Source organism: Budorcas taxicolor, chromosome 2, assembly GCF_023091745.1.
Source record: "Budorcas taxicolor isolate Tak-1 chromosome 2, Takin1.1, whole genome shotgun sequence".
Taxonomy (NCBI): domain Eukaryota; kingdom Metazoa; phylum Chordata; class Mammalia; order Artiodactyla; family Bovidae; genus Budorcas; species Budorcas taxicolor.
Window position 1 is genome coordinate 160580331 of NC_068911.1, and position 11719 is coordinate 160592049.

The window sequence follows — 11719 nt, forward strand, 5'->3', positions numbered from 1 at the left end:
CCATTTTCTACTCCAGGGGACCTTTGCAACCCAGGGATTGAACTCATGTCTCTCACATCTCCCGTATTTGCAGGTGGATTCTTTACGACCAGCACCACCTGGGAAGTTCAAGCATAACTTGAAACTATAAGGGGTTGAATCCCCCGAGGACACTCCTGAGATAACGAGGCATGTGAGCTGGCTGACAAATGGTCAGTCTGCCACTCTTCAGGGGGATAACTCTGTAAGACATGTCTTTGCTTCCTGGAGGTTCTAGTGTAAAAGATTTCCCAGTGCCCACAGAATGACCTTGAAATCCTTCCCTTGCTTCCTCTCCCTGCCTGACTCTTGTTTCCTGGGATTATGTCTCACATAAGTTATTTATACCTGAGGCCGTGCTTTCAGGGGAGTCCAAACTCATGCCAAGAAGCAAGATGCTTGATTTGCGTCAAGCTGTCATTGTGGGATTTGCATTGTTGCCACCCTCCAATGAAGCTGGGGCTTGTTGTTTTTTTTGTTTGCCATCTATGCAATGCTTCAGTGTTTGGTGTACGTAATTAAGCCTGTACAGAAACTACAATTTGTGTCACTATCTAAAGAAAACAGAAGTATAAGTTGATGATATATAATTCCACCCATTTGATAATCAGATAATAAAACTTTGAGGAGGAAATGCAGAACAATCTCTGACCTGGGGAGGAGGATCTGAATTCTAGATCTGGTCATAATGGTTCAATGTTGATGAAGTCAAACCACTCTCTGGCTTGCATGTCCTTATCTTTAAAATTAAGATATTGAGCTGGATGGTCACCACCCTTCTCTATCTTTGAAATTCTACAGTTTGATTCTATTCAGAAACCATGGTAAGAAGCATGTTTGTTCCTTGAAGCTCAGCCAGGACCCACGTGTATGGAAGCCAGAGAGTTCAGGGCCGTCTAATTCCTTGTCTGCATCACGTACGCCTCTGTAAGGGAACAAACATCATGTTCTCTGTTAAGACACCCAGCACATAGTAGTGATCAATACATGCTATTTTTTAAAAATGTGCTTTAATTGTGGTAAAAGTCCCACAATATAAAGCATATTACTTTAATCATGTTTAACTGTGCAGTTCAGTGGCACTAAGTATATTCACACTCAAGCACAACTTTCACCATCACCCATCTTGAGACTCAGTGTTTCACCGTCCTAAACTGATCTGTCCCCATTTAACACTCACTCCCCACCCTCTCCTACCCCTGCACCCCTCAGCCCTGGGCATCTACCAATGTGCTTTCTGACTCAATGACTTTAACTCTTTTAGGTATCTCAAGGGCTTCCCCTGCGCCTCCCCAGCTGGTAAAGAATCTGCCTGCAATGAGGGAGACCTGGATTTGATCCCTGGGTTGGGAAGATCCTCTGGAGAAGAGAAAGGCTACCCAGTCCAGTATTCTGGCCTGGAGAATTCTCCTAGAAGTGGAATCAAAGGTGCAGAACTTGTCTGCACCTAATGTATATTGGAATGCCAATCAATGCTGTTTTAAAAGGAACTTGTATCATCATCCAAAAAACTTTACATGGAATCCCTAACAGGAAGAGAATAGCTTTTGATGGTTACTCTGTTAAATCAGCATGCCATGTCTTGTGTTCATCATAGAAACGGAAGGGGAGTTAAGTCATTTTTAAGTGACCATATTTTGTTAATTTTTATGAAATATTTCATATAATATGAAGATGGCACTTACCGTATTGCTAGATTTTATAGTTATTTGTGTGTTTTCATTTTCTTACAAGCTCCCTTGAATGCCATTGTCATGCTCTGGTCAGCCGTATGAGCCACTCTGTACCTTCCACGTAAAACACGAGTCACATTTTTTTTCTGAGGGAAAATAAGCAAGACACCAAGACTCTACTACATGAAGGAATTAAGACTCATCAAGAATGCCTGACATATTTGAAAAAATAGCCAGAACCTGAATTCCAGTGTGATATAGGTATCTAATAAATTAGGTTTGAAATAATTTTCTTATGTTAACCTCATTAGCATGTTCACCAAATGAGCAAAAAATTAGTTGAAGGTCATATTCTTAAAAAGGTTTTAAGTGACTAATATGAAATGAAACACCTTTGAAAAGAAAGAAAGGGTACCTGTGGGCTGGGGTGAGTGTTAGATGTAGGTGGGTGGGATAATTTTTGTTGTTGCGTTATGAAATTTATTGAGATATAATCCACATGCCATAAAATCCACCCTTTTAAAGTGCACAATTCGATGTGTTTTAGTATATTCACAGGATTATAGAAGTCATCACTATTTTTCGATTAAAAAAATAAGGAAACGTCATAACCATTAGCAGTCACTCTTCCTTCCCCTCCCTTTCCCCTAACCCCTCAGTCTACCCTCAGCTATCAGTATTCGACTTCCTGTATCTGTAGGTTTGCTGGTTTTGAACATTTTCTATAGATGGACTCATTATAGTATGTGGCCTTCTGTGTTTTTTTTTTTTTTTCACTTGTTTAAATGTTTCCAAGGTTCATCCATATTGTATCATCCACTAGTATTTTTTTCATTTTTATTGCCAAGTAACATTCTATTGTACACATTCGCTACATTTATGTATTTATGTATCTGTTCATCAGTTGATGGCGTTTGTATTATTTCCACTTTTGGGCTATTATGAATAATGCTGCCACGACATTCATACAAGTTTCTGTGTGGAGATAAATTTCTCTTGAGTGTATACCTAAAAGTGGAATTGCTGGGTCATATGACAATTTCACAATCAACCATTTGAGGCACTGTCAAAATGTTTTTCAAAGTGGCTGCACCATATTTCACTCCCATCAATAATACATGAGGATTGCAACTTCTCCACTTCGTTTTTGATGATATCCATCCCTGTGGGTGTGAAGTGGTATGTTATTGTGGTTTTGATATACAGACTGAACTGAACTGAATGACTAATCATGTTAAACATCTTTCCATGTGCTTTCTGACCACTTATATATCTTAGGAGAAATGTTTACTTAGGTATTTTGTCCATTTTAAAATTGGATTATTTATCTTTCCATTAGGAGATGGGGGTGACAGAGGATGAGATGGTTAGATGGCATCTTCAGCACAATGGACGTGAGTTTGAGCAAATTCCAGGAGACAGTGAAGGACAGAGAAGCCTGGTGTGCTGCAGTTCATGAGGTCACAAAGAGTTGAGCATGACTTAGCAACTGAACAACAAAAACCTTCACATTATTGAGTTGTAGGGGTTCTTCATATGCTCTGTATACAAGCATTACGTTCCTTATCAGATGTATGATTTATAAGTATTTCCTTCTTTTCTGTTGAGTTTTTCACATTTTTATAGTTCTGTCTGAAGCATGAAAGTTTATAGTTTTGATAGAGCCCAGTTTGATTTTGTTGCTTGAGCTTTTGGCCTTGTATCTGAAAAATCATTACCCAACCCAGGGTCATGAAGATTTACTTCCATGTTTTCTTCTAAGAGGGTCAAAGTTTAAACTCTTATATTTAGGTATATGATCCTTTTTGAGTTAATTTTTGTGTATGGTGTGAGGTAATATCATTAACATTATTAAGATACTTTTTTTTGCATGTGGATATCTACTTGTCCCAGGCCCATTTTCTGAAAAGACTATTCTTTCCCCCACTGAATGGTCTTGGAACCACAATAAATAATCAGTTGACCATAGATACAAAGGTTTATATCTGGACTCTCAATTCAATTTCATTGATGTATTTGTCTACACTTAAGCCAGTATCACATGTGTTGATTAGGTTTATAGTAAATTACGTAATCGGGAGGCTCTTTGGGATCCTTTGCAACCCCATATGAATTTGAGTACTGTCTTTTTCCACTTCAAAAAGAAGTCAGCTGCGAATAGAGATGCAGATACAGAGAACCGACTTGTGGATACAGCAGGGGAAGGAGAAAGTAAAGAAAGGAAAGTGAAGTTGCTCAGTCCAACTCTGCGAACCATGCTCTGTAGCCTTCCACGCTGGTCAGTCCATGGAATTTTCCAGGCAAGAGTACTGGGGTGGGTTGCCATTTCCTTCTCCAGGGGATCTTCCTGACTCAGGGATCAAACCGAGGTCTCCCGCATTGCAGGCAGATGCTTTACCATCTGAGCCACCAGGGAAGCATAGGGGAAGGGAAGAGTGGAACAATCGAAAGAGTAGCCCAGAAGCATATACATTAACTGTATGTAAAATAGACAGCCAGTGGGAATTTGCTGTAGGATGCAGGGAACTCAACCCAGAGGGGTGGGATGGGGTAGAAGATGGGAGGGAGGCTCAAGAAGGAGGGGACATATATATACCTATGGCTGATTCATGTTGATGTATGGCAGAAACCAACACAGCATTGTAAAACAATTATCCTTCAATTAAAAAGAGATTTATATATATATAAAGAAATTTATATCTATATATAAAGAATTCAGCTGGAAGTTTGCTGGGACTTGTGTTGAATCTGTAGATTAGTTTAGAGAGCAGTGACGTCTTAAGGATCTTCCAACCCATGACATGGGAGGTCTTTCCATTTATTTAGAAGTCTTCTTTAATGTCTTTAATAATGTTTTGTAATTTTAAGTTACTTTTCACTTCTTTGGTTAAATGTATACATAGGTATTTTATTCTTTTATACTACAATTAGAGTAATTATTTTCTTCATTCTATGTTCAAGTGGTTTATTGATATATAGAAATACAACTGATTTTATGTAAATTGATCTTGAATCTTGTCACTTTGTTGAATTTATTAGTTGTAATAGTTTTTTAATAGGTTCTTTAGATGTTCTACATATAAGATTATCTCATTTTCCAATCTGGGTGCCTTCGCCTTTTTCTTGACCAGTTATCCTGACTAGAACCTCTAGTACAACAATGAATAGAAGGGGTGAGAATGGGCACTCCTGTCGTGGTTTTGCTCTCAAGAGGAAAGCGTTCAGTCTTTCTACATTAAGCATGAACAAGTCGTGGGATTTTCATAGATGACCATGCCTAGTTTGTTGAATTTTTAATTATGATTGGGTGTTGGGTTTTGTCAAATGCTTTTCACATGGTTTTTGTTTTTCATTCTGTTACTATTATGTATTATATTTCCTAGGTTATGGTGCATGATCCTTTTTATATTTTGTTGGATACAGTTTACTAGTATTTTGTTGAGGACTTTCGTGTCTGTATTCATAAGAGATGTTAGTCTGTAGTTTTTTTTCTTGTAATGTCTCCATCTTATTTTGATATCAGTACAGTACTGTCATAGAGTGAGTTAGAAATTGTCTTCTCCTCATATACTTTTTAAAAAAAGTTTGTAAAGGATTGGTTTTAATTTAATTTAATTTCTTAAAATATTTGATAGAATTATCCAGTGAAGCCATCTGTGTCTGGACTTTCCCTTGTGGAAATATGTCTAGCTACCAATTTGATTGCTTGGTGCATATTCACACTTTCTGCATCTACTTGAGTCAGGTTCACAATTTGTGTCTTTCTAGTGATTTGTTTCTTTCATCTGTTTTACCTAATGCATTGACATACAGTTGTTCATAATTCCCTTGTAGTCTTTTTCATTTCTTAAAGTTGCAGTGGCGTATCTTCTTTCATTTCTGTATTTAGCAGTGTGTCTTCTCTTCACTCTACCCCTTCCTTTTGTTTCTTGGTTAGTCTAATTAACACTCATTAATTTTGTTGATTTTCTCTAAGAACCCACTTTTGAATCCTTTGGTTTCCTCTATTATTTTGCTTTTCTCAATTTCATTTATCCCTGCTCTAAATTCTTTTCTAATCAGTGCTTTTGCAGCACCATACAAGTTTTGGTATGTTGTATTTTCATTTTATTTCCTCTCAAAATATTCTCTACTTTCTTTACTGACCTTTTCTTTCACACATCAGTCATTTAGACACGTATTGTATAATATGTGTTTAGACATAGCTGTGAATTTCCCACATTTTCTTCCATTGTTGAATCCTGATTCCACTGTGGTTTGAAAACATATTTCGTACGGTTTCAATCCCTTTAAGCTTACTGAGACGTGTTCTCTGCCTCAGCACATGATTCATGGAAGAATGTTCCATGTACACTTCAGAAAATTGCCTCTTCCATGGTTGTTGGCTGGAGTATTCTACTGAAGTCTGTTAGGTCTGGTTGGTTTATACTGTTCAAATCTTCTGTTTTCTTGTGCTTTTTATGTCTAGTTTTTCTATTCATGATTGAAAGCATGGTACTGAAATATCTGACTTTTATTGTTGGATTGTTTATTCTTCCCTTCAGTTCTGTTTATTTTTGCTGTATGTATTTCGTGGTCTTGCTGCTGGCGGTACTGCTGTTCAGTCCCTAAGCCCTGTCTGACCCTGTGACCCCATCAACTGCAGGACACCAGGCTTCCCTGTCCTTCACTGTCTTCAAACTCATGTCCGTTGAGTGATGCCATCCAACCATCTCATCCTCTGTCACCCCACTGTAAATAGTGCTGCGGTGAACACTGGGGTACATGTGCCTTTTTCTGTTCTGGTTTCCTCAGGGTGTACGCCAAGTAGTGGGATTGCTGGGCCACATGGTAGTTCTGCTCCATCTTTTGAGGAATCTCCGTATTGTCTTCCACAGTGGCTGTATCAATTTACATCCCCACCAACAGTGCAGGAGGGTTCCATTTTTCCCACAGCCTCTCCAGCATTGTTTGTGGACTTTTTGATGATGGCCATTCTGACCAGTGTAAGATGATAACTCATTGTAGTTTTGACTTGCATTTCTTTAATGATGAGCGATGTTGAGCATCTTTTCATATGTTTATTAGCCTTCTGTATGTCTTCTTTGGAGAAATGTCTGTTTAGGTCTTTTGCCCACTTTTTGATTGGGTTGTTTGTTTTTCTGGTATTGAGTTGTAATGAGTTGCTTGTATGTTTTGTAAATTAATCTTTTGTCAGTTGTTTCATTTGCTATTATTTTCTCCCATTCTGAGGGTTGTCTTTTCACCTTGTCTATAGTTTTCTTTGCTGTGCAAAAGCTTTTAAGTTTAATTGGGTCCCCCTTATTTATTTTTGTTTTTATCTCTGTTACTCTGGGAGGTGGGTCATAGAGGATCTTGCTGTGATTTGTGTTGTTTCTTTATAGTCATACCCTTCCTACAAACCTATTGCCTAGTTTACAATGATATTCTTCCTAGTGGAGAGTTCTTATATTGTCATAAGTTAGATATTCATATCACATTGTCATTATCATTGTAATTTGACCTTTGTTTTGTTGATTATTCACCACTGATAGGCTCCCCTCCTTTTAATTTTTTCCTTCTGAGGCTTTGTATTGAGTTACGTAATCACACTGGCATGAAGAGTGAGGGGAAGAGGGGAGTTCACATTCTGAGCTGCAGGATTGATTAGAGTCACATCAATGTAGATGCAGGGGAGTGAACCTGAAACTAAATGAAGTCGAAGCTTGAGTCTTACTTAAGAGCTGACATTTTCCACTACTGGTGGCTCAGCAGTGAAGAATGTCAATGCAGGAGATGTGGGTTTGATCCTTGGGTCAGGAAGATCCCTGGGAGAAGGGAACAAAAACCCACTCCAATATTCTTACCTGGGAAATGTCATGGACTGAAGAGCCTGGCGGGCTGCAATCCATGGGGTTGCAAAGAGTTGGACACAACTTAGAGACCAAACAACAACAGCAAATTTTCCACCAAAACTGGAAACGCTAATATGAATTGTTGTATTACCAGCTCTGAATGGTCGCCCAGAAATTCAAAAGCTTTGGTGACAGTTGAGCGCCAATGATGAAACCATAAATGCCTTGGTGTCCCACCTTGTCCTCTCCCTCCCCAGTTGCCTCTGGAAAGCTCGGAGTGTAGCAGTAGGAGTTCTGGAATGTTCCTAAGTGGGGCTGACCTTTGTACCACTGTTAACCCTTGTCCTCTCTTCTCAGAGACAAGAGATTAAGTTAAAACGGGTACCTCCTCTGGGACACAGGGCAAAGCTACTTTTCCTTCTTTGCAAATTCAAAGGATTTTCCCCTTCTGAGCCTTCCCTCCCCCTCCATCCTGACCTTCACACCTTCCCGACATTAGGGAAAGGCAGGAAGTTTTCCCTGTGGTTTTTCTTTGTGACGACATGCTGGGGCCGTGTAATCAATGGGGAAAACCCCATGTGAGAACACGCCTTCTATGTACATTCCCAATATTTGCTATAAGTAGGGCCATCCCAGGCCCAGGCTGCTATCAAACATCACAGCACTCTCGAGGCACTCGGTACCCAGCACTGAGACATCTGTCCCTCGAGTTGAAAATGATGTGCAGCAGCAAGAATTTGCTCCTGGCTGCTTCAATGTCAGTGCTCTTGCTCCACCTCTGCAGCAAGTCAGAAGGTAAGTGAGGCTCTTTCTGCCAGCTCAGGAGGAAGAACTCTTTTCATTTTCTTCTAAGCTTTGAGCTCATCTGGGGGTGTCCCAGGGGAATGGAAGCCTGTTTGAAAATCTTCTAAAGGAAGTGATGGGTGTTGTCATCTCACTGGCTAATGGAAGAGGGAACAGTTACTGCTGCCTATCAGGCTTTTTTCTCTGCTGTGAATCTCAGCAGATTTTTTTCAGAATGGGCTCCTAGAGACCACCAAGATCCAGAGAAAGGCCAAAGTGTTATTTCTGGGAGTGATGTAAATTGTGTAACACTACCAGTGAATGGGGTCACTTTGAAATGTAAGCAACACTCTCATTTCCCCAGCTTTCTCACCTCTCAACTAAATAGCTTTGCCAAAGTTCAAAACTCATCCTTTAGTTTGACACCTGACTTCATCCTTGTAAGGCCTTGGGACATCACTTGCCAACTCTGTGGCTATAATTATCCCTTACAGCAGGTTAGAGATACAGCAAGTTATAATTTAACTTGGAGTCCAGGAATTGCTTCATTGCTATAAGAGGACATCACTTTTATCAATAGATGCATTCCTGAAAATACAAGTGTTGAACTTTTATGAACAAAATTAAAAATTCTCATTAACTAATATTACCATTTCAAAAGCCTTTAATTGTAGCTAGTATTACCAGCTCTTATAAGCCACACTTTCCTTTGTACCTTCCTGTCTTTTCCCTCCTCTCAATGTTCAGTAGCCAAGATAATAGATTAAAAATCTGCCAGTTTCTTTTCTGAATTTAAAAGACTATGTATAAGGGTTTCTTCCAGTGGGAAGTATTCATATTCTTGAGTGATTACAGTGAACTGAAATAAAACACTGTTAGTTTGTATTTCTTACTAAAACTGTTCCTTGGTGAAAAGTCATATGCTTCTATATTGTATTATTGAACCAAAATTTCCCAGCACACAAGCTAGTTTTTTTATGGCAACTGAAAGCTATGCTAAATTGGGTTTCAAAGACATTGGAACTGTTCCCTTAAATAGTTAATTTGCCATATAAATCGGGTTCTAGGTTTCCCGCAACTTCAAGTAGTTCTGTGATACCTATCACTGAATAAATAAATTCATGTGGACTCAATTCCTTTCATTTCTTTTCAGCAGCAAGCAACTTTGACTGCTGTCTCCGATACACAGAACGAATACTTCACCCCAGTTTTCTTGTGGGCTTCACACAGCAGTTGGCCAATGAAGCCTGTGACATCAATGCAGTCGTGTAAGTTACCAAGGGATTCTAATTCATTTGTATCAGGAATAGATGAGAATTTCAGGTAGAAAAAGCTTTGCCTTTTTGGAGTTTTATTCAGAAATTACTGATGCGGCAAAGATAACTTTGTTTTAGGAGTACAGATATCTTCAAAGTTCACTTTAAATAGAACTGAAATAAGGCAAAAGCTTAGTTTATAAAACATGAACATAGTTGAAGGCAAAATCACTTTTGAAGATAAATTTATAAACTAAGATGCTATCTTAGGAAAATAGGGAAGACATAAACTTTGAAATGTGCATCTTCTGCCAGAAAGTGGTTGCAGCTCTAAGTAAAAACCCAGAGTAGTTATACCACTACATATAATATTCTTGATGTATCTAAGATATTATATTTGAAATGATGAGAGTTACTGATCAGATATATCCATATGTCATATAACCACCACCAATAAAATTAGATAATTCTGGGACTTTATCTTCTTATTACAGCACAATCATTTGTTAAATTGCAGAGAAAGGTAGGGAGAATCACTTTCATTTCTTGCATCAAGCTTTATTTTTTCATTTCATTTCACCTCTGAAACAAATGACTTGTTTAGGGTGTAGAGCAATCAGTCAATTGGAATACGAAATTTCTATTGTATATTCTGTGAAAAAAAATTAAAACTTCTTGAAACATAAATCAAATTGTCTGATTTTTTTTTTTCCAGCTTTTACACCAGAAGAAAATTAGCTGTGTGTGCAGATCCAAAGAAGAAGTGGGTGAAGCAAGCTGTACACTTGCTCAGGTAAGGAACCTTTACAGTCCATCAGTCTTGCTCCAGATGTTTGGGCTTAGTGTTGATAGAGTGGCGGATTACAGGCTTGCTGGAAGGCTTCAGCCTAAGTGCTGTGGCAATTTTAAAAGGTAATTTGAATGGGGCCAGTTGGCACTAGTGGTAAAGAATTCACCTTCCAATGCAGGAGACACAAGTAGATGTGAGTTCTGTCCCTGGGTCAGGAAGATCACCAGGAGGAGGAGATGGCAACCCACTCCAGTATTCCCATCTGGAAAATCCCACAGACAGAGGAGCCAGATGGGCTACAGCCCACGGGGTCACAGGGTCAAATAGGACTTGAGGGACTGAGCACATGAAAAAAACTTTTTTTCAACTACTTACAGATTATTAAAAATTTTTTTTCACATAGTGTGTTAGATCCCTCTGTGCATTCAGTTCTTGTTGCAAAGATGCCTGCTATGTATATAACTGACAGACTACATGACATTCGTTTGTGAAAAGCTAAAAAGTAAACAATTCAAAAGAGGTTCATGGCTCTGATTTCATGGATGATAACAGAGTGACCTTTTATCCATGGACAGAATCATTTCACACCAGGGTGTCAGACACTCACCATGAAGACACAGTGTTTACATTCTGCTTCTGTCCTTGGCTAGCTGGCTTATGTTGGGCAGGGTCATCCTCTCTGAACCCCGATTTCCTCATAGTGCCTCTGAGCTGCTTGGTATCCTGAAATGAGACTAGGGAGTGTGGGTCAATCTGTAGGCACGAAACACATTCCCACCTGCCTGTCACCCTATCTTTGCTTATCTTTTTCTTTTTCTCTTTGCAGTCAAAGAGTCAAGAGGATGTAAAAATGGATGCTCCCTGGAATGGAACTGGGCACAGCCTAAGAATGAAAGGAACCTAGCTGAATTGAGAGCTTCACTTACCCTTGTTGAAGGCTCAAAGCTTATCTGATTTGTGTCTCATTGGATTTGTCCAATTAGTGAAGTTGATTCATATTGCATCATAGTTTGCTTTGTTAAGCATCATGTTATATTCTATTTTATGTTATGTTATTTATATGTGTGTTTTTTGTGTGTGTTTTGCTATTTAATACTAGTTTTCCATAAGCTATTTGGTTTAGAAGGAGGTATAAAGTTATGCTTGAAGGAATAAGATACATGGATTTTCTTGAGCAGAAGGCTATTTTAAAAAGACATTTAACACTCTTGTTTGTATATCTTTGTTTCCTAAATTGCTGTAATTACTTTGCAAAAGACAAAAATGATAAGAAGAATAAAAGTTGAAAATAAAAGAACTAAACATTGTTTGTTGATCGAGTTAAATAACATTAAGAGGTATATTAAAAATATTTAAAGGCTTAGT

General features: G+C 38.6%; 1 protein-coding gene across 1 annotated transcript; it reads left to right on the top strand.

The window, feature by feature from the left end:
- Nucleotides 1-8241: 8241 nt before the first annotated feature.
- Nucleotides 8242-11202, top strand: CCL20 (C-C motif chemokine ligand 20). Its single transcript, XM_052636284.1, has 4 exons — nt 8242-8320; nt 9462-9576; nt 10280-10357; nt 11181-11202. Exons 1-4 carry the CDS (start codon nt 8242-8244, stop codon nt 11200-11202), a joined length of 294 nt encoding a protein of 97 aa, XP_052492244.1.
- The last annotated feature ends 517 nt before the right edge of the window (nt 11203-11719 follow it).

Bases quoted from the DNA above. Each gene is read 5' to 3' on its own strand.
- CCL20 (XM_052636284.1), top strand. From the start codon at position 8,242: ATGATGTGCAGCAGCAAGAATTTGCTCCTGGCTGCTTCAATGTCAGTG. The intron at 8,321-9,461 runs GTAAGTGAGGCT...ATTTCTTTTCAG, and splicing joins CCTCTGCAGCAAGTCAGAAG to CAGCAAGCAACTTTGACTGC. The intron at 9,577-10,279 runs GTAAGTTACCAA...TTTTTTTTCCAG, and splicing joins TGTGACATCAATGCAGTCGT to CTTTTACACCAGAAGAAAAT.